Source organism: Liolophura sinensis, chromosome 6, assembly GCF_032854445.1.
Source record: "Liolophura sinensis isolate JHLJ2023 chromosome 6, CUHK_Ljap_v2, whole genome shotgun sequence".
NCBI lineage: Eukaryota > Metazoa > Mollusca > Polyplacophora > Chitonida > Chitonidae > Liolophura > Liolophura sinensis.
Genome location: NC_088300.1, coordinates 12,101,597 through 12,129,230, shown reverse-complemented (window position 1 = coordinate 12,129,230; position 27,634 = coordinate 12,101,597). Strand labels below are relative to the sequence as shown.

Genomic DNA, 27,634 nt, shown 5'->3' with positions numbered 1-27,634 from the left:
CAAATGGCAACGTCTACAGTGTTCCCTGTTGCAAAGCCATTCTGATCAAAGCAGGTCCAGTTTGAAAACCATAATAAATACAAATGTAACAAATATTGCCAAACTTTTCTGTAGTTCTTGGACGTACTGCCAGGCTGATTCAATAGGCACATTACCATGTTTTAGAGACGGATGTGGTGTTACTGAACTGTGTTGTTTTTTCAGGGTTGTGCCATGGTGATCTTCAAGGAAGCAGTTGCGACGAAACTTCATTATATCATAGAAATAAAGTTTACTGATTTTTGGTGTCTGTTTTGTCATTTCCTGTGCAGCATTAAGAATAACGCATATGCGAAAACATGACCATAAATACACATATTCTTACAGACTACATACATGTACATTGCAATGAGTTCACCAGTGTTTATGTCTTGAACTTACCTTGCGGAATTCTGCATAGTACGTCTCTAACAAGATAGGCGTCGTAGACTTGTGTTTCATTTAGAACACACCAACAGCAATGGTACATTGACACAACCAAAACATATCAGTACTTGAAATTAAGTCTATATTTCAGCAAAGTTAAGCATTTTGCAAGCAACTCATTTTGCTCGATTCTGAACCACAGTATAAGGGATCAAGAACTTAGGAATTTTTTGTAAAATCTGATTAATTATCAGATAAACTTAAGTCTTGGCAACGTAAGTATCATTTGAAGGGCTTGGTAAGGCCTCTGCATTTTTCCGTAATCAAATTCCATGTATTCCACATGTTACAGGTTCAAGCCAGACAAAGGTCAACATTTCACAATGCAGGTACTCTAGAACTAAATACTATGTTGTCTTCACAAGGATAAATGATCCTGAAGGATGAATGTGAACATTTAACATACAGTACAACTGGCATGAAGATTTCGCCCAATTCATATTCATGTCGGGTTTTATATTGCACATGGTTTATTGGCTCTCTAAACTGTGCACGTAAAGGTACAACTCTGTTGATTTAGCCAAGATAATGATAAAGGAGAACCCACAAACAACGGCTTTCCAGAATGGGATCATACGCAATGCGTGTCCTCACAACAGCCATAGCTGGATTTGTATTCACATGGATTCCAGTACGAAAACTCCACATTATGATTTCTCAATTCTTGAAATAGTGGTACCTTTGCAGTAGTGCTTCATCCAATAAACTTTTGTTACTTGGATGAATGTCGGGACGTAAAGCTCCGTATTTCAAATCGTGAATACACACCAAGCTAGGCTTTTGGATACGTATACAGAATTAGGGCAAACCTTTTCATCTGTCATAATTTGTGAACATGCTTTCAGCTGACCCAGTGGCTTTGGATTCCTAGGGCAATACTTGGCAAAGTAAGTTTAGCTCAAAGATTCAAATTCAGAGGTACATGCACAAATGCTTTCGCAGAACTTCTGTTCCTGGATGAGTGAAAAACAACAAGTGTAGAGACGTTTCGTAAGTGCCCAGTTTATTTATAGGTTCAATTTAACAATGGCCACACTGTGTAAGCATGGTCTAGCTTAGCTGTAATAGGAAGCAGAGCTGGTTGAAATAGATACATTCAGCCAAGTTGTCCACCGGTCAACATGTACTGGTCTGTGTTCAGCAGCATATAAAAATTTGATGATTGGTGGGGCATTACTCACCAACCGTTTAATGTATCACAATGGGTGGTAGACTGGCTGAGAGCCCCACAGTTAAGGGCTGACTTATACTTGACCTATGCAAATTGTGTGTGACAAGGTCTTGCATCGTCTGCCCAGCTCTGTGTGCCAGATCTTCCGCAGGGAGGGTTGAAATATAAGAACAAAATACATGAGGAAAAAGTGTCAAAGACAATTAGACAACCAACAAATTGGGACAATTAAGAACCACAAAATTCAACAAAAAATTTAAATTTGACAGAATATGATTGATTTCTAACAGTCTGGTCCAAATTTGAAGCTTTTCAAATAAACGCAGACGACTATTGCATAGCACATCTATACAACATTCCAGAGTCCATCCTCATAAAAATAGTCATTTTGTGAACTATGATATAATTTGATTCAAAAACTTGGCCACGATGACCATTGTACTTTGTTTTCATACGTATATTTACAAGATGTGTATAAAATTTGGCTTTTAAAATACAGACTACCCGTAACCACAGCAACGGTAGTAGCACCTACGTGATCCTTCCATCAAACTGGAGCATGGTCCTGGATTACGTAGTAATGTGACCCACAAAAAACATTGCACGTCACTGCGAATCTGAGCCAATCATTCACAATGCCATGACAACGTATCGCTTGGTTATGGCAACTCCCATAATGTGTAAAAAGTAAATAACCCATGATACATATATATACAGTATATAGCTCTCTATAGCAAGCCAATTATCAATTCTGCCACAGATGGAGGGGAGTAAAAGGGTGTGATGGTGGGGGGGGGGCGGTTGGAGGGAAATAACAATGCACACCAACAACAACAAAGTTAAGGGGGAAAACGTAACAAAGTAGTGTACAGGTGCAAGCATTATGTTTAGCCCAAAAATAAACTTTACACACCTGTAGTCAAATAACAGTACATGTGAAAGATATCAAAATAACTATGCCAGAAATACAAACTACATTCTTGGACAGTTAAACACTAGGCCGACATAACCGCTAGCTGCACAAGATTCTATGTAGGCATTTTACACTGACACTTTTTAACTTGACTTGCACTGTTTAATTTCAATGCTGATTCCACATGGAGAAAAGGTTTAGCCACAAATCCATGTAAATAGAATAAACTGGTGGAACTTGAAGCTACTAGAATTATTCTGTGAAAAATCAATTCCATTGTTACAGCCTAATGAATTGTTGCAACTGGAATTTGCAATATTTATGCAGTTCCAGGATCCAAATGTTTAACACTTCATTTAAATAGTTAAAAGGGTAAATGTCACACTGCAGATGGTTATCTTTCCATTTTTTCTTTCTCTTTGAAGGACAGTTGCAAACTTTCGCGACATACGCAGCACTTCTTCAACTAAGAAAAACAACAGTGAAATGTAGCTCTAAAAGTGCATGGTTTTAAGGCTACTCAATATTTAGAGGATATATATTCATACACATATAAAGGTATATATGTATTATTTGTGTACATTAAAATGGTTGACTCCTACTGACTTCAGGTTGTTGGACGGAATGAGAGTTTGGTGGCAGTCAATTATTCGACTGGATCTAATAACTGTCGGCAATGTGGTCAGCATTTCCTACCAAGGCGTGGAAACTCAGAAGACTAAGTTCCGGTATGTACAAGATTGGAGACTACAGCTCGGTTTTTGCCATCTGTTTGACAAGATAATACCGGACATGGCAGAAATGAAGAGTGCAGCACGGAAAGACCAAAAAATTGATAAAAAAATAATAACCACGAAACTACCACTGCTTATCACAGGGTAACGATAACAACTGTCAAGCTTATAGATTTGCTTTAATTTATATTGCCAACTGCATAACTGTACACAGGACCAATGGTGATCAACAACAGTGAGAGCTATAGCACTTTTTGAACGAGGGGCTATATACATATACCATTTTCACAAGTATATTACATCGGGGTTTACGGGTGCAGCAAGGGACAGAGTAACTGAATGTCTAAAACCCTGCCTGTACTTCAAAGCTTACAGAACGAAACTACAGCCAGAATAAATTAAACACTCTCCAGCCTTCACAGCATTTTTTTTCTTTTTACATAAATCAACAATATCACCACAGAACAAGGTAGACCATAACAAAAATGCCATTGCTTACATTTCATCACAACTTCTTTAACAATTAAATTTATCAATTTATTTGTACGAAATAGAGTGCAAAACTTCCATACACAAAGCTTCATGGAGAATTTGGGAGCTAGTGTCGTAAAGTTGAAAAATTCCTTAATTCAGAGGAATTCACACTACACGTATTAATTTGCTACAATTTTGTGGATCAGCAAATAAATGGAAAGCCAATGAGTACAGCTCTGTATACTGCAAAAATTTCACTGGTGATAAAAAGTTGTGTAGCAATATTTTTATTAACACTTCATAGTTCTTTTCTGACTTCATAACGTAATATTGATGAACATATAACAGTACACAACAGACTTTGAATCAGCCAACCCATATGCATATAAATGGGGTTCCCCTCCATCTGTAGCAACTGGCAAAACAAGGTATTCCTTAACACATGTACAGTCCATGAGAAATGGCACACCTGTGACCACGCTCTCACAGGCAACAACAATGTACAGTACTTTGGCACACTGTAACAAGCACAATTAATGGTAAAATAATAATAAATAAAGGTAACGATCAGATAATGCTATATAACATGATGAGTTCTGTGAGGGGTTACACCTGACCAGCACAAACCATCTCTAGCCATTACCATGTATGAAGCATTACTGTTGTGCAACACACCAGCCATTGAGACTTGGAAAAGAAAAATGTTAAAAGATATGAAAGTACCCTAAAATAATGCCATATAACACTTGTGTACGTCTGTTCCCTTGAGCACAAGGAGGCTAACGTGAGAACATGCAAGAAGACATTACCGGTGGGTACATGAAACACAAGTGAAATAAACAATCAGGTGAACACCCCACCCCCTACCCATCATGTCAACATGTGCAAGCCCACTTCTCTCCCCTTGGCTGTGTCTAGAAGGGGAGAGTAAGCACACGGTATACAAGTCAGCCTCAACTTCAGGCCGCGTGATGTACAATGATCAGCACTGGCGTAGGTAATTCGTGAAGCGTCACCTCTGTATGTACGTATGTATGTGTGTGGGACAGTCTGGCGGGCATGAACTCGGGAATACAATGTCATAATCTTTATGTGGAAAGGTGCATATTAAGAGATGTGCAAGTGGTCATGCTGTCTTGTGTCGACTCCCACAGCATTCACATGCCACCGCACATGAGTGGCAGGCAGTCAAGGGCCAATAGCACCAAAGACACGGTACAAACAAGGACAAAATTGTTAGCGCTGTCCACTTTTTACAGTTGGAATTGTCACTGGTATCACAAACACAGAGTTTTCCATAGTCGCCGTCAGCATCGGACATACAGTGGTAGAGTAATCCTCGAGCACAGAATAAACAGGTGCCCTTCTCTATACACTTGCTGACATTGTCCGGGGCGTCCCCACATGCACCCCTGTAATTTTCCTCGGGGGAGTACCAGTCATGACAATGCTGACATCGGGCTCGCGCCACCAACGGCCGACCGCTCTGGCTTTTCCGTTTGTCCTTTGTCTTTTTGCCCTTTGTGGGCAGCTGGGGTTGCGTGTTAAATGTATGCTTTTTAACACTACTAATCGAGTCTCTCTTCGTGGGTGGCTTTGGAAATGACTCTAAATTTGGGTAGCTATATTCATGAGGTACAGACTTGTTCTTCTCAAATGTCACGTAAGAGTTTGTGATTTCCACGTTACACGTGTCCAAGCAGGAGTCGAGGAGAGCCTGCTCGGACTTACCGCTGAGGGCGGTGGGATCATCAGCTCGCACCCACACATCCTCCTTACCAGAGCTGCTTGTGTCCAGACTGTCCACCTTGCTTGGGGAGCTCTTCTCGCTGGGCGGTGTTACGGGGCGGTGATGAGGGGGTTTAGGCAGGTAGTGCACCCGGTGAAGATGGTGATGATTTGCATGAGGGTGAGTGAACTGGGAGCAGAAGTCTGGTCCCGAATGAATGGGCAGCCCTGAGACGGGGGATTGTGGGGTGGGACTACTGGTGGTCGTTGACGTTGTACTGGCTGACTGAGAGCTGCCTTTACGTCCGAGAGGAAGATCAATTGTCTGAAACAAGCATAGCACTGGACATATCAGTCACAAGGAGTGGATATGTATAAAGTCACAAACAGTGGACATGTCAGGCACAAACAGCCGATGCATATGAATTGTTAAACAGTGGATATGTATAAAGTCATAGACAATGGACATGCAAGTCAAAAACAGTGGACACGTCAGTCACAAACAGCCAATATGTATAAAGTCACAATCTGTGGACACGTCAGTCCCAAGCAGTGGACACGTCAGTCACAATCTGTGGACATGTCAGTCATAAGCCGTGTACAAGTCAGTCACAAGCCGTGGACACATCAGTCACAAGCCGTGAACATGTAAGTCACAAGCTGTGGACACGTTGGTCACAAGCAGTGGACAGGTAAGTCATATGCATGTATACGTCGCCAACTCTTCCACACATTTCCACTTGTTACACATTATGTTTTTAACTATTAGCAGAGCTAAAAATAATTTGGTTTCAAGAGTGTTTCAAAAACATCACCCCTTGGATATTTCTTAGTTTATATGCTATTTCCTTTGAAACATAGTCAGCTGGCTCACAACCTTATCATTTATTTATTACATTAATTGGTAATTCATTGCACAGTTCAAGAAAATTTACTTCAAAAATCACCTAGTCCCTCCCCCCCCCCCCCCATATGGCTTTCTGAGAGGTATATAAATGTTGTTAAAAACACTTCGGGTGCTAAAACTTAGGCTATCTTTTTCAAATAGGCTAACCATCCTAACATCCAACAAAAACCTGAGAACACCTTTCTAACATCAATCTCTCTCAGCATCCAGCAAAATGAATCAACAATACAGCCAGAGATAGCTGGATTCACATATGCAACTTAAAAGGTAACGGGCTAAGAAACTTCCAACAGGGCCATCAGTGTTCAGGGTCACAATGCAATTATTGCAATTACAAACTGCTACAATTATCAGCAGCATTTAAATGAACAAGTAGTGCTCTGATTGGATGGTGTGATCCACCTACCATGAAGACTTCGTCATCTCCCACATCTGGATTGGTGGAGGATTCAGGAGAACCTGCAAACACAAGGGCACATAACTCATGGTAAATATGCATAAATTTAGAAATAAGTACGTGTCAGTGTTAGTCAATACCAACTACACTGTACTACAACAGAAGAGGATAAAACTTCAAACAGGATCATAAGCAAACGAAGTCCAAGAATATGAAATACATGTACAACAAAAATTACCACAATTTTGCAAATGCGAAGGTGTGACAAAATACAGAAATTTCACAAGGTAGCATACATTTATAACCTGGTGCAAATATTACACACAAATAGCTTTGTCACAAGGGGCACTTGCTTTTGTTAAGCTAATACAAAAAATTTGCACTTGAAAAAAAAAAAACACAGTGAACATCAACTTTAATGCTCAAAACACATGTGCTTGTGCATCATTAAAACTGCATCAAGTCATGACTGAATAATGCATCAATTCAAATGCTAATGAAGAAAATCTTGAAATACTTCAACCCGAGAGTAAGGCATAACTGGGGTTAAGTAAAAGAAAAGAATTTGTGGTGAACAAAAATGTGTCAGCCAAACGAATACAATTGTGCATTAAGGAAACATTTCAGAGGTCCGACTTCCCTGATAAATCACAGGATGTGTGCATGTGGTTTAAGATGCACTTACAGTGAATGATTTACGTACATAATGACATAAAAGAAACATAACGATGCAAAAAAAAAAAAAAAAACAGAAAAAACAATCACAACAGTGAGATATACATGTACCTGCAAATGTTTAAAGGAATGACACACAGCCATATAGCCATATATCTGTATGTAAGAGTGCTTTTCAAGCTTGCTTTTGTGCCAAACTACAGTAAGCCAAAATAAATCAGAGCCCCAACTAAACAGGGTGTTTACATGTATATAGGCTGAGCTAAATGTGGTTCCCTGCTGATCTTACACAAAACGCCCTGTCAATGCAATCAAAAACTTACCAAGATTAGAATCCAAAAGCAGCAGTAATGAGTAATACAAAAACAAAGCAAACTTTAGCAGGAGAAAAACTGGCATTGATAAATTATGTCAAATTAATTAAGAGATGGAAAGATGGCAGTGCTGTGTTCAAAGCAAGCTGGATTGCTGGAGATTGACAAGCCAGAGAATACAAACTGGAGAGTAAGATCCCAGTGACTGACGTCAGTAACTACTGACCTTTGAGTCAGCAGTAATAAGCAAATTCATGTTCACTGATCTATCAGAGAAGTAACTTATTTCCCAACAATTCCATCCATACATTTCATACTTTTATTTTTCTTTATTATCATTTATATGTATGATCAACTGATTAAACTTGTTTACTATATTAATAGTGTTCTTGGTTTCATTTCATTTTGTACATGTGCTTTACATGTACAAATTATAGGACATAAGAAATAAATGCACTTCTCCGGGTTATGAAAACATACCAAAATGCTTGATGTTCCATTTCAACTTACTTGAGAGTTATTACAAATTATAAATTTATATACTGCAAATCAACAGAAATATACATACTCTGCACATCTGAAAAGAACAAATATCTTAAGATATAAAAAAAAAATCTGTCAACATCACCAAGACACGAAACTGACAGTGATATACATTGTAAGATGTAGTTGTCAACTTGATCAATACACGAAGGTACTTATCCCATGCATAGCTACCTAAGAACTGAATACTATTCCGCCCCAGAATTTTTGTTAATACAGACAAATACCTGACGGTAAACAGTTTAGCTGCTTTAAGAAGATGAGCGGTACAAGAGCTGATCCTAACAATCACCCTCCCTCAACAACAACAAAAAAAACGGGGGGTCCCTCCTACACAAGTCTCAGGGCACACTGACCCACTTACAGTCAGAATACCCCCACTCCCACCCCCACCTTCCCAGCACCCTGAAACAGTCACAGTGACACCAAGGTTAGTCTCCACATTTTTTCAACACACATCAACAGCAGATACATGTGTCAGTGGTTAAACATGGAGCCTGTATTTATTGTCTTAAATGTAACAGTAGATGGGCGAAGTTTCTCCAGTTGGCTCTGCTTCTTTGTCTTGTCATACACTTACGTGCAAGGCGGAGCGTATACGACCAGGTGAGATCGAGTGGGTGGCAGATTTCATCACAGCTGTGTGTAGGCAGTACCACCTTTATTGCCGCCAGACAGCCTTTACTCTTTGAACTAGGTCAACGACGCAGTTTTTAAATTTTATTTTAAGACTAATCTATCTACAACTAAAAAAGCACAATCTATCTCGCAGGGTAGGGATCAATATTATGCCCAGCTTATGACCGAAATGCTCTTTACTAGAGTAAAAATGCAGGTGATGTAATTTACAATATAGATATAATTTTTCACAGCACGATTAAGACACCACTGTTCCAGCACAGCAGAGTTTCCCAAAATACTATCTTTCCAAATTTACCACTTTATTTTACATAACTCCTATAATATTAACCCACATCTAAATTTACCCTAAGACCTAATTTGGGAAAAAGTAAATGACTGAAAGCTATACACTGATTATTACTAATATCTGAATTATCTCCCTTTGTAGCAAAGCCCACACATGGGAAAAGACTGGCAGCAATGTAAACTACATGACCAATTTTCATTTTCAGTCATTTCAGTCATTTTCAGGGTGGTGTCTTGGATTCTTTGAGAAATACACAGAAAATACGAAAAAAAAAATGGAAATTTCAAATTCAGGCTTCATCAAATGCTTTATATACATATATATACATAAAGACATCTTTCATTTTCAGCCATCAATAAAACCTCACCTTCAACTAAATCGGCCACAGCCCGTTTGATTCCTCGATCAAAGGCCTTGGCGTCGGATGATCGTTCAAATGTGAGGCCATAACGTTTGTCATCTGTCCGCCAGTGGTGGAAGGTGGGGTTAGCTTGTGTGTATTGAATGTCTTTCTTAAGAACACAATCCAGAACCACCTGTCAATAGAAACAAAACAGTTAGCGAACATACTCGGGAAATCTGATAGAACTTTCAGGTATATACATATATATACATGTACCTTCTCACCATAAAAGTCTCTCCATGTGAATTTGTAGATTTAATACTACATGTAGGTCTGAAAAAAAATCTCTTCCCTATCTGTCAGCCTTTCATTCAATCATACTGTTACCTTCAGGAAATGCCTTTATTTTCTTTCATTTCACAAATTTGTGTTTTGAAACAACCCTTTCGTTTGGTCTCAGCTTTGACCTCCATTCATACTGGTTAGGAGCAGGTGTTATTTCAGACCTAGTAAGTAAAAAGACGTTATAGGGAGTGGTAAGAGTGAGCCATTAACATTAGTGGTATTCAGGTAAAGCTGATAACATCTACACATTTGCTGAGGACAAAAGCGGATAAGATCTTCACATGCATGTCCATGTATACTGATGTCAGCGCCACATATTTGCCCGCATACTTACAAATTCGTACTGACAACATATTCAGTGATATGAAACTCCAGTGTATTTCAATTCCGTAAAGACCACACATGACTAGGACGGTCATTCAGCCAACTGAATTTAGTAGCTAACAGTTGTAAGTTTGTGGAATATGTATGAACCAGGGTTCATTCCACAGATATTATAACATGTCCTAAAAAAGAAAACCTAAATTCCACATTCTGTACTTGTTTGTGTTTCAGTCTGAACTTTAAAATGTCTTAGTATGCAGTACTAAGCAAAACATATATCACTTAATTTATACTGTACTGCATTAAAGTTAAAAGGTGTATCACCAACAAGTAGTAAAAGTAGATGCATATGGTGGCTTTGTCCACAGCAATTTACCTTTGTTCGGAACAACTGGTGTAAACATTGCCATCTAGAGCAAGTGGCTAGTGAACCATGGCTTTAGTGCTGTGTGAAGAACAATTCAATGGCAACTGACTGATACCACACAGCCTACTAGCATAAACCACACTGGGATGGGAGTAACCGTAGTCATGGATTAGCACAGATAATATTGATTGATACCAGGACATCTGTATAATGTTGTACCATGTGGACAAACATGTTGTCGAACCATTGACAGAACAATCCAGTGACCATACAGGTTGTATTGACGGTATTCCTACATCACCTGGACTACGTTCAGTTTAAGTAAACAGGCCGTGGACGGAAAACTGCTCCATACTATGTAAATTAACCCCACCCACACAGCCTTTGTTGTTACAGATGTACTCTGATGTCAACAATGTCCTCTCTAGTATAGCACTCTTAATGCCCTACAAAACATACAAGTGTTGTAAACATGTCTACATGAACTATGTAGAACTGATGAACACATCTCAAGGTTGAACAAGTCAACACATAAGGGGGCAAGGTTAAACATGTAGATTTTTTTTTTTTTTTAACTGTAAGTGAGTTGCTTTGTTGTACTTTCATTCTTATGAATTCAAAATTCAATAAAGAACAAAATGAAGAGATGGAAAAGAGTTGAATAAAAGCTTTCATATACTGGGCCCAGAAATCTCCATGTACTGGCTAAAATAAAGTTCATGCATGTGTATATAAAGGTCCTCTGCAAAGTACATGTGACATCTCAATGCCACTACTCTGTGTCTTATTTTTGGATAATCTCCCATAAATTAAATCACCTTTGTGCACTCTGACCCAGATTCCCTCCATGAAGGTAAAAAAGGAAAACTTTAATGAATATGCCCCAAAGCAATCTAAAGTTCAGTGCTTTTGAAGGTTGAATGGTTACTGTAAATCTTTTCAACCACTAAAGCACTTTTCAGAGAAATTTATGCATACAATTATTATGAAAATGATGCTAAAAAATATTTGTTTGTGTCACTAAAGATGCAAGCTTGATAAAACTATGCAAATTATTTCTTTACACCTTACAGTTCTCTTAGAAAGTTTCAAAATATTGCTTGCAGAGGAGGCTGAAAAGGTTGAAGAATTAGGGTAAGTCCGGGGGGTTGGGATGGTATTTTTGTTCAGCGAAAGCGAAAGTTACTTCTTTACAGCGATACATGGATGTTTTAATGGAACACAGCCTACATGTGACATAGTGCAAATATCATAAATGACATTTCTTTTGTGAAAACAGGTGTGTGGAAAAGGTCTGTGACATGATATACTTACAGAGTCGTCTGCAATTCGCTGGCCGAATATAAGATACTCTGATCTGGTGTCAGATTCTGAGCCCGTGGTGGTTAGCAGTAACTTTTTAAGGCCCACCAAACTGAGTCCACCCCCTTCCATGGGCACCCATCCCCCTGTGGAGTCGTCCCTGGTCATGACCTGGGCGCGTACCTGTACCAGGTACAAGTCGTCACTGAAAACAAAGAGTTCACAAATACGTCAGGTATGGCAACAAAATGTAATGACTGATAAGTGACAAACAATAGTCACCCTTTGGCAAGAAAGCGACAAATGAACACAGTCATCAGCACTACCTGACAAAGAAATATATGTATACATGATGACAATGATCATAGAAAGTGGAAAATAAATCACATCACTCTAAAATGACATCACTCTTGGAAAATGGTCAATGAAACACTAGCATTTTTTCCTTCATAGTATTATAGATGCAATACCCACTGCTGATTACAGTGCAACTTTCTTCTGAATACAGAAATGTTGAATCCATTGTTCCATTTTATAACAGCAAAATTTGACATGCTTTCATCGATTAAAACACACAATCATGTTTTTAAAGCACAGTGCCACTGAAGAAAGAAAAAAACATCTGAATACTTGAGAATGGGATGGAGTAGAAACAAAAAAAAAATCCAGAGAGAGTTCCAATGTAAGTTAAGGTTTTGAGTAAAGGATAGGGCCTGATACAAAGAGCAGTGGCAGCAGCAGCCTGTTGCTATGGCAGCCTGTGCATGTAGAGTGGAGGGAACAGTTCGGAGAGATTTGTCGAAGGCTGCAGTCAGTATGTACCAGTAATTCACCCACTTACAACTAAACTGGAATTCTTACTGCAATATGACCCTGGGAGACAGCTGCTCCAGCCCTGGGGATAGACCCAGTACACAGGGCTGCATGCTACATAGTGACCCAGGGTACAGGGCCCTTCTGAAACACAGCACTAAGGACAAGAACAGTAGGGGTGGTAGCAGCACCCAGAAGGGCACTGCCAGCAAACCTTCTTCCCCAGCAGTGCAAATGTCAGCAGAGGGGACAGATCATATGCCATATCTATATCAAGGTCAAATAGATCATTTCACAGGACAGGTCAACTCAAAGCCCATTTAACAATCTCCTCTCAATATAATATACCTGTGCACTTTCATATCTTCATTTGTCAACTTCTTACACATAATGAATACATGTATGTAAATCTATTGTCAGTATTAAATTATCAATCTTTGAAAAATTATTCTTACATATCAGATTAAGAATTTTCACTCAGCCAGTCAAGTTGATGGCTGAAGAAAACCGAACTTTCCAGCATTCTTACTGCTCTTGGCAAGATGTATTTAGAGGTAGTTTATTGGTTAGGGGTCAATAGACTGTACTGAGGACACTAACTCAATGAGCCATCAAGACCCCCCATACTTTACCCCAACGTCCACCACATGATCACAGGGACTGTCATACCCATCAACAGAAAGCTCACAGTTCTAGGAAAGTTTGCACAAGTAAAACACAAGTCAAAATATGTAACAAGCTTCTTTTGTACATGTTCATGGACAATGTAAATCACAGGTTTAGCCAGGGTGGTGTCTTGGTTTCTTTGAGAAATACACACGGCAAATAGAAAAAAACTGGAAATTTCAAATTCTGGCGTAATCAATGCTTCATATATATACATGTATATATACAAATTCCTTATTTACGGCTACTAAGCCCACTTAACCCGCTGATAGCTTCATATATTACAGAATCTACACATGGTCTCTGAGGTTTAATAGCAGAAGTAGGCCCCGATCATTTTTTTAAACAAATTATTGAAGCTTAAAATGGATGGCAGTTCCTTCACAAGAAAAGGACATGTTTACAACACTAGGCTGACCTCAAAAAATAGTTTAACAACCTTCTGATAAGGAATCCACAATTAATAATACTTTTTGCGACAAAAACCAAATCTCTGTCTGCAATAGCTGAGTCTACCTACGTTGCATCATATCATCTATCTCAGCACACCCAAAAGGTGATTCCAGCCCAGTTTCTCACATATTTGCCCGACCACGGGAGGCATTTGCCAAGCCTGTGATAACTTGACTCAGTCAAGGAAGTGTTTGTCAGGTCCATAGTGACAGATATGTGTGAAAAACAAAGTGAACCAGAGCTTTGTTGTTTTGACAGCTACAGCACTTTTACTTTATGCTACTATGACACTCACTATTTGCTCACTTAAACTTAGGTTGGAATGCAGAAAACGGGTAATGTTCAGTTAAAGTAAGACATTGAGGCCGGAAGTGGGCAAATTGACCCGTGGTTAGAAAAAAAGAGACAGTAGAGAAATACGCAGATAGTCTGTCTCTTAAATGTTCCTGTATACATGTGTCAACACAATGTCCAGTGACCACCTCCAGAACACAGAAAGGAAATGAAAGATGTACCTGTTTGTGTCTTCCACTTGGCACATCTTCAGAAAATGTTCTGTCTTACCTCTTCATGGGTAACTCGTACATTTTAAGTTACTTCATTAATGTTTTAGGACACTGCGTACTGGGACCGAATCAAACAGTTAACACTAATCATGGAGTGTATCCAAGCCTGACATTTAAACCATAGTAGTCAGACAGTTTTTGAAAATCTTTTTACAAGAGTGATCAAAACATCTATTTGAAAACTGACCCCAAAATATTTTTCAAAGGTCAAATATATCACACTAATGAGATTGTTGCAACCAGACATTAAAGTTCTTATTCAAGTACCTATATGAGTACCTCTGTTTTTTTCGATGTCATGTTGACAACATAGTACTAGGCGGAAAGAAGAAGCCATGCATATCTTCGCATTAATTTACCTTCACTTTTTACATGGTTATAGACTCAAATTCAAACAATGATTATGTTAGTCTTTCAAAAAGGGGAGGTGATAAGGCTAAAATAACTAGACATACAACTAATCATGTACACCATTAAAAATTAATTTATCACTGCAACAATTTAACAGTTTTCCACATCTGTGTGATTGCAAATGCATACATATGCACGGTTTCCATGGTGATCTCTCTTCATTGATTAAGTTTACCTGTACATATACATACATATATACTAGATTGAATGATTCATAATAATTCAACAAAACAACTAACAAAAACATAACAACTAAGGGTGTAATAATAATGAAATTGAGGCACCAGCACGTAAAGTACTGGTACTTTACAATGACAATGGTCAAAACAATGAAAGAAAATGAAATGAAGAATCCGTTTAATAGATTGTATAGATGTCAACTTGACCATATATGGTCTAAGTCGTGTAGCCAACCACCCACCCCACTCTTCCCCACCTTTTCAAGAGAGGGAGACAAAAATCACAGAACCACAAAATGAGGTGAGATCAAGGACTACAAGTAGAGTACACAAATAGAAAATCATTTCTGGCAAAATGAAGATTATAAATTTGGATAGATGTCTTAATACAGATGTGCAAAAAATTTCTGTGAATCTGCTTACATGCAATAATGTTCACCAACTGCCGTAATTTTACAACACAAGTGCGATCAAATACGAACATTAAAGTTAAACAGAAATATGTAATGTTTAAACATTACCTTTACTGGTCAAAGTGCTTACATTTATTTATTTATCCAATTCTCTGGTTGATATTTTATGTCCTACTCAAGAACATTTTACTTACATGACGGCCGCCAACATTATGGTAGAAGAAATTGAGCAGAGCCCGGGGGTGATATCCACAACTATCCACAGGCTTCAAACTGATTATAAAGAATTATCCTTGTTGGTCAGGATAGTCAATCTCCTTTCTGAAACTTCTGGCAATGCTCACATATATAGTACTTCAATCTTCGTTTCTGCTATCAGTCATATCCAACCCACTTATGTATAGGAGATTTGCTGCCGTAACAGCAAAAATGCTTTCACCACACACATACACCTATATAAAACTGAACAGTTACGTTCAAAGTACGTCAGTTTTGTATTTTCTTGGCAATATACATGTCTTTGGGTGGGCGCATTTTTTTATGTTAATTGTAGAAGCACATTTTACTCACTAAAAAGTCCAAACATGTCCCAAAAAGTTTTCATCTTTACTGAGCAGGCTTTGTAACAGTATTTCCTGAGGTTAAACATGCCATGTACATGTAAACAGGTCAAGATGTTGCAAACATGTACATTAAATCATGATAATTTTAACACAAAGTCATAAACTAATGACCTGTTCTCTGAAACCAGAAATCAGGAGTCACTCATACCCATTTAAGAAAGATTGTGTTTTTCACAGTCATTAATCGATTATGTTTTGTCTATCTCAGAATATATGTAGATACTAAAAGGTTTGGCGCCATATCAGCTGTTCCTTTCACTACCTAGGAGTAAATGTTTTGTTCTGATTAGTGCAGAGTTCCCTCCCTTCAAATCAATTCACTCTTACACAACACAAGTTATGTAAAGTTCAAATCCACCTTGAGGAAAGAAAATGATACACATTTACTGTGAACTTTACGAAAAGTTCACAGTGAAAATCAGCTTAAGTAAAAAAGAAAACAAAAAATGTGTTAAAAAACAATAACAGAGTTAAATACTTACATGACAACGCACATGTATTTACCTGTTAACTTACAAACATGTCACAGAAACACTACATGTAGTTGATGTTGAAGTTAAATTATGTTGAAAGGATAAATTCCTCATGCTGACACCATGTCAGTTCTCAAAAGACTGTCACAGATAACAACAAAGAAAACCAAATAAAGTACCAGTACATAAAGGCAAAAGTCAGATTTGACCTTACAACCTTCGCCATTTGAAAGCGAGGCTACCTGCGATATAGAGTAATAGAACAGCTGCATCCTTTTCTTTTTCTTAAATGACAGCACACATGTATATTATCTCGCACATTGTGAGCATTTGTATTCTACATGTATTCAACATCCTGCTATGATTTCACGTACATAAGTTCCTCCATGGCGCTGGTTTTGAGAAATCTATTACACCAAGAGCAGACAATGGGGGAAAACTTAACTGCTGTGTGGCCTCAATGAAAAATAAAGGTACAGTACATGGAGCAAATGTATATGTAGATATTGCTGTGGCTTACAGACGGATAGATACTGTACCTAGAGATGGTGAACACCCTGCCATGCATCCCAGGTCTGTGCAATCTAGGTCAGATGTGTTAGAGAAGCATGGCTTAAGGCTGATATCTGCTCATGAATATCACATTCAATATCCGCTGGTGAATGAAGTAGGCTGAGTGAGCAGGTCATGAATGAAGAGTGAGTGGGCCTCCCCCTCAGTGAGGGGCTTCACTGGGTTATGCTGCCACAGTCCCCAACAGTGAGGCCCGGCCCTCCTCACAGGTTCACACACAAGCAGCATCTACTCTCTGCAACTGATCAAATAGACTGGCTGCCCCTTTAAACCTCACTGGCACACAAGCACAATTGAGAGAAATGCAGTGCAGTTATGAAGGGCAGGTTTATCTGGCTTTGGGCCAAGCCTTTCCACAGGAGTTAAGGCTTGCGTGGGAGTCTACTCCCATTGACTGACTGCCTGCCTGCCTGGCTTGCCTGTGTGCCCTGCCATCTGGCAGCCAGCTATCTGTGGCCGACTCCTCTCCCCAGTATGTACTGCATATCTACCCAGACACTATAGACAAGTGTGTCCATGCAGGCAGGACAAAGTACACCTACATCATATATTATACCAGTCACACATACCATAATAGTGCTGATAACATGGTCATATTGGGGCAAGGGGCCTGACCCTATCCAATGACACCCTTATTACAAATCCTTTCTTAACTCTGTGCTTACTGAGAGATAGAATTTTACACCCACCCACATTAATTATCACCTGCACCTTTTTAGCCAGGGTTAAAATTGCCAGCTGTCAAAATACATGTAATTTATAAAGGCCTAACCCACGCCATCTTTTCCCCATTAATAAGTTGCTATACAGATCAGATGGAAAGAAATGATTTCCTGGCATTAGGCGATGACCTACTGATGGCAGATCACTGGTATACACAACTGTTACACGTACATTGTAGTGGGATGGCAATACTGGCATTACCTCAAATTCTAAATTAGCTGACCTTATATATGTCTTCTGGAAATAGCTGGTTAGTTAATACAAGGCCAACATCTTGCTCAAACAGTGAATAAATAACAAGTACATTCGCAAGTACATGTATTTTGGTATGCTTTTTATACATTTTTTAATGCCACAAATTTGACCTATATTGGTTTCTAATTCAATTACACCTCCCTCATTTCTATTTATGGCCTTCATGAAAAAACTTCCCATAAATGTACCACAATCCTCTGACTTGATCTGGTATGCCAATATTTGTGGATTTTTATGTTTTAATGTCAATGAAAGTGCCCCTTGTTGTTCCGGTTCACTTCCTCCATAAACCAACAATATGTCCGTACTTATGTTTGGTTTACATTTTGCTGTTACTTATCACTCTCATGATCTGCCCACATACATGATGTCAATACCAACCAATCCACAATGTTCATATATGTGAACAACCAAGCCTGAAGTGAATGTCTGTACTATGATGAATACAAAAATACATAAAAAATACATAATGTTGAAATATTTCACGTAATACAACATGAAACAGTTCACTGAGACACAGGAAAGACAAAACTTGCCAAAACTTCTTACATTACCCTAACTTTCTCCCATTCTTTTACTTCAGCAAAGTACCAAATTACATGCATGTGCATGTTTGAATTTAATTTGTCAGCATAGTTTTTCTTTGCATGAACCTCATTATGCCACAATCATTCATTCATTCATTCTTCATGGCTTGACAGATCTGTATGTCCAGTCATTCTATGAAGCTGGGATTTATGGTTTTCATTCAAAGGTCAATTTATTAAGGTCCACAAAATGATACCACACGTCCTGCCACTCAGAAAAACACTAATGACTTATGAACAGAAGGGATATGTAGACGGCACACTACAGACCACAAGTTGGAGCCAGGGGTCCTCTCAAGCAATTCATGTGTTATGTATTGTAAATGAAGCTTAGCCTGGCGAGGTCTCAGTTACTGGCAGAGCTGTCCTCAAACTCTTTCCACAGTGTGACAGTGGCTAGAGGAGGCTGGCTAGATGGCTTGCTGGCTGTGACTGGTGGGCCAGTTCAACCTCAGAGCAATCCCAGCTGCTGCTGCTGGCACCCAGCATTTGTATATTATAGGCTGAAGCCAAGGCATGTTAACTAGTTGGTATGTAGGCCAGGAAACCAGATCATCAACTTCCTGTGGTTCAAATGTTAGCCCGGCTTGGTTTTAAGAGGGCTACAGCCTCCTCTGTACCAGTTCCACATCTCTTAGCTGCTGCACGCTCTTCAACAGCAACGTTCATGAACAAGAGTCGAACATTCATCATTCAGCAACAATAGTGGTTTTTAACCATTTGAATGTCCAAATTATAATAGCTAATATTATACGGTGTACCAAACTTCTGGACCACCATTGGGAGCAAATAAACCCTGTCGTCTCAACAATAAAGAGTGAGGGTTGTTCTGATATGTGTCCAAGTGTAACTTCAAATTTGCAGGTGTGTACCTAAACCTGTGTTTGGATCTACATACATATATGTTAAGTGTACCTTAAACTTGGTCAAGTATACACAGCAAGGCACCATCTTTAAGCAACAATCCAGACAATTAGAATATCTGAGATTAACAAAGAGTTATTAATTATGTAAATATACTGTAGATATACATGTGACATCGTCAGACATGCAGATGAAGACTAAATATACATTCAGAGCAAACTAACACCTGAAAACCACAATACAGTTCACAAAGTATAGTGTTAGGAGCAAGAAATATCAGAACTGAATCTGTGATAAACCATGGGAATCCACATATTCTGATGTCTACTGAAACTTTAGCCAATGATGTTTTTGATCTGAAACATTAACCAATGTCATTTCCATTGTGAACCACTGTCTAAGGGAATTTCCAAGCTGAAACATTCTCCACTCGTTTCTCCAAGTACAAACATTAAGCATCAGTTTATCAAATCTGAAACATTAACCTATGGTACTTCCATTCTGAACTATCAGAAATGGAAAAGGGGATTTCCAGGCTGCAACATTCACCAATGCCAGTGGCACATCTGATATGAAACATTCACCTGTACCAGTGGTATTTTCTGATCAGTGACATTCAGTGCCAGTGGCACATGTGCTTCTCATCAGAAACATTCACCAGTGGTACTTCTGATCTGAAGCATTCACCATTGGTTTTTCTGATCAGTAGCATTCATCATCAGTGGTACTTCTGACCTGAAACATTCACCAGTTATATTTTTGATCTGAAACGTTCACCACTGGTTTTTCTGATCAGTAGCAATCATCATTGGTGATTCTTCTGATCTGAAACATTCACCAGTGGTATTTCTGATCTGAAACATTCACCAGTGGTATTTCTGATCTGAAACATTCATCTGTGGTATTTCTGATCTGAAACATTCACCAGTTGTATTTCTGATCTGAAACATTCACCAGTTGTATTTCTGATCTGAAACATTCACCAGTAGTACATGTATTTCTGATCTGAAACATTCACCAGTGGTATTTCTGATCATGAGCATTCACCAGTGGTACTTCTGATCTGAAACATTCACCAGTAGTATTTCTGATCTGAAAATTTCACCACTGGTATTTCTGATCATGAGCATTCACCAGTGGTATGTCTAAGGGAATTTCCAAGCTGAAACATTTTTCACTCGCTTCTCCAAGTAGAAACATTAAGCATCAGTTTATCAAATCTGAAACATTAACCTATGGTACTTCCATTCTGAACCATCATAAAAGGGGATTTCCAGGCTGAAACATTCACCAATGCCAGTGGCACATCAGATATGAAACATTCACCTGTACCAGTGGTATTTCTGATCAGTGACATTCAGTGCCAGTGGCACATGTGCTTCTGAAACACTCACCAGTGGTATTTCTGATCTGAAACATTCACCAGTGGTATTTCTGATCATGAGCATTCACCAGTGGTACTTCTGATCTGAAACATTCACAGTAGTATTTCTGATCATGAGCATTCACCAGTGGTACTTCTGATCTGAAACATTCACCAGTGGTATTTCTGATCATGAGCATTCACCAGTGGTACTTCTGATCTGAAACATTCACCAGTAGTATTTCTGATCTGAAAAATTCACCACTGGTATTTCTGATCATGAGCATTCACCAGTGGCATGTCTGATCAGAAACATTCACTAGTTGTACTTGTGTCAGAAACATTTGCCAGAGAGTGGAATTTCGGCTTGGAGCATTTAAGCAGCAGTACTTCTGATCAGAAACATTCAACAGTGATACTTCAGTTAGGAACATTTACTTGCCTGAGAGGGTACACTTCAGTACGGGACAATAAAAGCAGTACCTTGAGTTGGAACATTATTCCTGTGATAATTCAGTTCAAAAACATTAACCACAAGTGTTTTTAACATTGAACTGGTACAACTAATGTGAAATAATCACAACTTTTATCACCAACTCATAAACAAGTGACTGGAATTTGTAATATGACACATTATACACTCATAACTCTACTCTGAATTGTTAATTGATGATACTGAAGTCCACCCTGACAGGATCTAGTATATGTATATTACAATTACATGTAAAAAAAAAAAAATAATAAAAAAAAATAAAAGCACACAAGCTGCACACTCGTCACTATCTACCACTGGAATGGCATACTGTGTGGCACTGAAACTCGACAGACAAAAGATAAGCCAAATAAAATAGGACGATGGCACATCAAATAGGATGAGCGAAATAGGTAAGTCTATCTCATGGGAACAAAACACATGAAAAACTGAGCTAAACGGAGTAAACATCTGTTAAAAGATAAACTCTCAAATTCTTAATCTAGAGATGTTTTGGTATGATGAGGCAACTCTTACATCCAGATTGGGATGACACATTTTCAAAATGAATGAAAAAGAAGAAATGTAATTTTAGAACTTTTAAACATGTTGTGATGGAACATACACATACTTCTGTTTATAAAGCAGAACCACAATGTATAGGTAGGTATAAAGGCCATGAATTTTTAGTCACTTTTAAGAGTTCCCAACCAAACACGGGAACAACTCTGAATGACTCTGAACGAGTGGGTGTGCAGTTGGTTGGGGGGTGGGTTGTTTGCACTGCGCAAAATGAGTCATATATTCAAGTTAATAACGTGAATCCTTTTCTACCTCCTAACTCATAAATATCACCTGTAAACTCAGAAGTTATCAGATAAATCAAAGTCTGTGACCTTCCCTCTGGGAATTTATCAAAGATGGCAGACAAGGGACATGCCCATGAAAAGTACAATTTACAAATTTTAATAATTTCCATACACGTACAGTGCACATGCATGTCCTCAATGTCACTGCAGTAAAACCGCAACAAGCTACTCACTGCCAGCAGGATGGAAGCACAAACTGCCTGGTAGGCATAATCGGCATAACAGACTGTCCGACTCCAGCTTGTTCCTTTGACCAAATTCACAGCACTAATGGTGTTTGTGAATGGTACCAAATGCAACAATTCTCACAGTCTGGTATATGAAAAAAAGTAGCTGTTAAGCTGGCACATCAGTTTTCTAGTGTACAATGCATCAGTTTTCTAGTGTACTCTCATACTGTCTTTAATACCACATACTGTCTTTAATATGACATCATTCGCAATTCTTACTTGCGAAAGGAATGTCTCACATAAAACAAAATGACGCCAGTGTCATGCTGTCATGCTTTTGTTACATGCAGGGCTTAGCCTACACATAGCCCGTGAAGAGCCGGATATGATACTAATGGCCAAAGTCTGATTTTGCAACAAAAAGTAACCTGAATTTTAGATAAAGCATTGGTTTCTATCTGATCATCTTTTAACTTTCAATGCATAGCTACCAAGTAGACTAAAACTGAAACTTTTGCTAAATAGTATTTTCAATATCTGAAATTCTAATGGAATTACCATGGCTTCAATTTTCGTCACCTTCTTCGGTGACATGATGTCTGATTTTAAAGCACACTTGTTTCATAAGCAAGTTTACATTACAGAAATTTCCACTGGTCAGGACATTCACCAGAATGACATGTTTCATATATCTTTTGAAGTTCAGTTTCCATGGAGGTATTAGTTGAGGGTATTGAGTGAAATTTGGGATAATTCTATTGTTTTCCTTGTGTACATACACGTAAAAGGCACTCTGGGTGTGTGTGTGTGTGTGTTTGGAGGACAATGTCTGGAGGCTGAGAAGAGCTGGATCTGGTGTCACCCTTGGGTAATCTCAGGATTGGTAGAGGAAAAGTCTATCTCAATCAGGTGTCTTAACTGATTTCTCTGCAAGGATAAATACCTGTTACACCATTTTAGTATGGTCTCTGTATGTACCATTGAATTTCCCTAAAAGAACAAGATGTACATGTATGTAGATTTGGTGAGGACAGACTAATACAAATTTGCTAGAGGCTCAACTCAATGGAGAAATATGGGACTATTCCTGTCAACATGTAACATGAAATAAAACAAATCAAAGCTACATGTACAGCTGTCTGTGAGTTACCTATGGCGATAGTTTACGCATTATTTATTTATTCATTTGATTGGTGTTTTATGCCGTACTCAAGAATATTTCACTTATTCGACGGTGGCCAGCATTATGGTGGGTGGAAACCCGGCACAGCCCAGGGGAAACTATGGACCATCCGCAGGTTGCTAGCAAACCTTCCCACGTACTACCAGCATGAGCTGAACTTGAACTCACAGCGACCACATTTGTGAGAGACTTCTGGGTCATTACGCTATGATAGCGCGCTAACAGAGCCACAGGCCCCCTAGTTTAAGCAGGAAGTTACAGTCATAAAATAACTTCACACTACACAACAATTTTAATGCAAGCGACTTACATTGAACTCAACCCACTTTTTGAAGAAAACATCCAATTCTGTTGTCTCCATTTCAAGGCTTTTCCTGGCAGAACTAGAAAATGTCCTGATCCTCTAAACTTTTCAAGGCCTCAAGGTTACTTCAAAATTCCAGGCTTTTAACGGTTTTTAAGACACCACACAAACCATGCATGAAATCCTATACATTATATGTTACAGAGCTAGATGATCATGTATTTGCATACGTTGTCCTTTTTTTTTTTTTCCTTTTGAAAAACACTCTTCAAAACAGAGATCCATTTTTCATTTATTTTCTTGCGAGAGTGAAGCCATTACTTACATCTACTGGACATCTGAAAAACATGGCTGAGGACTCCAATTTTGGTTGGGTCAGAAAACAGTTTTCAGGAATTTCAGAATGAACATTTTGACTTCATGTATTATAGTCCCTGTCTAGACCGTCTTAAAAGTAAAAGTCAGGTGTAAAGTGTACTATATGAATCAATAAGCTACACTTTAATGATGACTTTTAAAAACTATGGAAAATGGAATTATTCACCCTGAGTACTATGTTTTTTTGTCCTCTGATGGTCTACAAGACTGGAAGATGGGGGTTGAACACAAACTGAACTCCTGGCAAAAACTCTTACCCTATATGGTTCATTCTAAAACCTTCATTTCCAAAGTAATAATAACAAACCTGTGCCTACACACATTCCTCAAATCCTGAAATCTGCCATAATTCTTGAAAGTTGGCTCATTAATGATTTGAAACAGTAAAAACAATGGCTGTATGACATAAAACTTGAGAAGCAAACATTCTGTGATTGGGGTCATGTACAGGATTTATTTTGACAATAGTTAAAGATTTCTCAGACTTTGGCATGCTTAATTCTTAAATTTATTTATTTCTTTGATTGGTATTTTGCAACGCACTCAAGAGTATTTCACTGAGCAGAGCCTGGGTGAAAAATCTGGAATTTAATGCAGTCGTAATGTCAAAACAGTTACATTAACTCTGGCGAGAATAGCTTTATAGACCAAAACCTTATCAAACCGCATCCTGCTTCAAAATCTCACAAACCTTTAACCACCAATTCACATTGGGATCAGTTTGTACAGAATAAACCCAATAAGCATTTAAAGAGTTTCAAGAGTTCACGTAGATAAGTTGGGAGCTCTTGCAAATTACTGCAGCCAAAACATGTCATTTTACATAAGATGCCAACATCGACAGACAGATGTTTATTCAATCAAGCAACTACCATAAAATCATGCCTTTTACCAATGTTACTTTGCTGAACTCACAAGACCCCTGACATGCCCTTTGTGCATTTCCCTCTTTCCATTCGGTTGTATCAGGACTTCCTGTCAGCCTTCAAATCACTTGACTGACAAGATCCCCCTAGTTCCTAACGATACATTTCTTGCACCTTATGTGCGTAAGATTTTTCAGTTTTAAAAATACACCTTCACATGCAGGTTAAAAGTATGAGGTGCACCCGGGTACCCATTTCTCTGACTATGCATGTTATTCATTTGACTGTTCTTTAATGCCGTACCTTAGAAAAATATTACACTATATGATAGTGACAGTGCTTGTAGAAAAGCTTTAGCCCATGTTGCTGTATATGCACAAGTATCTACAATAATTCTAAACATTTAATCAGTTTTATAATAAACCTGCACAGCGGGAGCAGAAGAACCAGCCCTGGAATAAGCCCCCTCCCACATACACACACACTGACACATTAGTAATTAAAGAAGTATTAAAATACGTTCAAGAGCTTCCAGCTAGGCCCCTACACCCTCACTTTAAAAATGTTTTATATGTATCAAGTACATGAGTGGTTGTGGAATATATTTATTTATCTGATCGATAAACGCCATACTCAAAAATATTTCACATGTGCAACGCTGGCCAGCCTTGTAGTGGGTGGAAACTGGGCACAGCCCATGAGAAATCCATGACCATCTGCAGGTTGCTGCCAGACCTTCCCACATACCTTGAGGACTTTAAGCTGAAATACATAGTGTGGTTAGCCATAACTTCTCATTTTAAATCTTGAAAAATTTTGACATTATTTTCTGTATGCATACTTGATGCACCATGTCCATGCAAACTTTTTCTTTGGGTGTGACTTCCTTTATTTTTATTTCCATTATTGAAATATCACACTGTACGTTCAGGCCCTACACTGGGTGCTGAAGGTTACGAAGGACAGCATCCAGGTACTGGGCCCTGAATCAACCTCCATGTAGATTAGTACTGACATCTGTAAAAATATTGTGAAACTATTTATGTGCTTAACAAAGTGAAACCTATAAATCTTGAGCCATTTATATTCCCTGAACAGGCCAAATAGTTCATAACAAACATGAAGGGTTCAATCGCAACTTTGCTCAGACTAAACATGTATGTGTGCGCATCAACCCAGTTGTTGATACTTTAATGCTGCATTCTTATTTCCTACTAAATGTATACCATTCATCAACGATATTTTTACAGAATCCTTTCAGAACCCATCTCACCCATCTAGTATCAAACTATGAGATCCTATTTTATCTAAATTTTATCCTAACCAACATTCTCTTTAAGAATTGCATGCTCTGTAAACAGAATGTTGGGTGGGATAAAATTTTCACGGTCCATCATCCTGCCAGAAGATGAAGAAGAAAAATATAAAACATGACAGACGTTGATTTGAGTTGTCCGATTCAAAAGTTTAAAGGGCTGGATTACTGTTAAAAGATGGTTTACCAATGCTGGCTTTGACGTATTACATTTCGGTCACTTTAGGGAATCACTTGATAGCAAAATAAGGTTGGGTTCGTGCTTTTTTTTTTTTTTTTTTTTTTTGTGAAGTAGTCCGCATGGAAGTCTATATGACTGAAGCTGGGTGTTACCCTAGGAACGTCCAGCTCAGCTTTGTGCTAAACAACATTAAGCATATCTACCATGATCCATGATGTACTAGATCATTGAAGATCATAAATCAGGTATCAATGACTGACACTGTGGGTGTATAATATATATTCTACTTCAAGCCATTCTATTTTACTTGTTAAAAAAACAAATCATACATTTCAACACCTATAGCATTCATACGTATATACGTTAGGCAAAACACAAATGGATCAATCAGGTTGTAATGGTTTTTAAACATAAATGAATCATGGTTATATATTAACTAGTCTGACATAAATTACAATGGATAAGGTTGACCCAATTGCCGAGACGGAGATTCAGTGGAGGGTTGAACAACCCGGTCGCCATTCATCCGTCGGGGTGAATTCATGAATGAACTTTGTGGGGCGAAGCGCCTGGTTGTGAGCCGTACCACGACACACGACCATTTCCAGATATATCACACACAGGTACATCAAACAATACCTTGTCCCCGGCATAAAACGGTCCGAATACAGTCGTACGATCTTGAGCTGGGAAATAATTCCTTGGTGATGACATGCGAACAGAGAGATCGGCTTTAGAAGAAGCTGTACTACGATCACAATAGTTGAGCTATATCAGCCATGGTGTGCAGTGAACGCGAGTCGTCCGCCAACGGGAAGAGCTGAGTTTCCCCTCGCCAAGCCCGCTTCATGTCAGCCTAAACGGCCAACTACCCGACAAATATACTTGAAAAATACTTACTCTTGAAGACTAGAATCTTCTGTCATCTTCCCATCCTTCGTACCTCACATTTTGTCGTCTGCCATGGGTATATTGTTCAACAACATTGGCAGATACACAGGAAA

At 38.6% G+C, this 27,634-nt stretch overlaps 1 protein-coding gene across 1 annotated transcript; it reads right to left on the bottom strand.

The window, feature by feature from the left end:
- Positions 1–1,447: 1,447 nt before the first annotated feature.
- On the bottom strand, positions 1,448–27,634 carry LOC135466808 (sprouty-related, EVH1 domain-containing protein 2-like). The gene is made up of 5 exons (XM_064744510.1): positions 27,531–27,634; positions 11,943–12,135; positions 9,617–9,785; positions 6,799–6,851; positions 1,448–5,810 (listed from the first exon to the last, which is right to left on the bottom strand). Exons 1-5 carry the CDS (start codon positions 27,554–27,556, stop codon positions 4,884–4,886), a joined length of 1,368 nt encoding a protein of 455 aa, XP_064600580.1. The 5' UTR covers positions 27,557–27,634; the 3' UTR covers positions 1,448–4,883.

What these genes read in the sequence shown, in the direction of transcription:
- LOC135466808 (XM_064744510.1), bottom strand. Translation starts at nt 27,556, where the DNA reads ATGACAGAAGATTCTAGTCTTCAAGA. An exon ending in AGCGAATTGCAGACGACTCT is followed by an intron (nt 9,786 to 11,942) that starts GTAAGTATATCA and finishes TTCTATTGACAG; the next exon opens with GTGGTTCTGGATTGTGTTCT. An exon ending in TGTGGCCGATTTAGTTGAAG is followed by an intron (nt 6,852 to 9,616) that starts GTGAGGTTTTAT and finishes TTGTGTTTGCAG; the next exon opens with GTTCTCCTGAATCCTCCACC.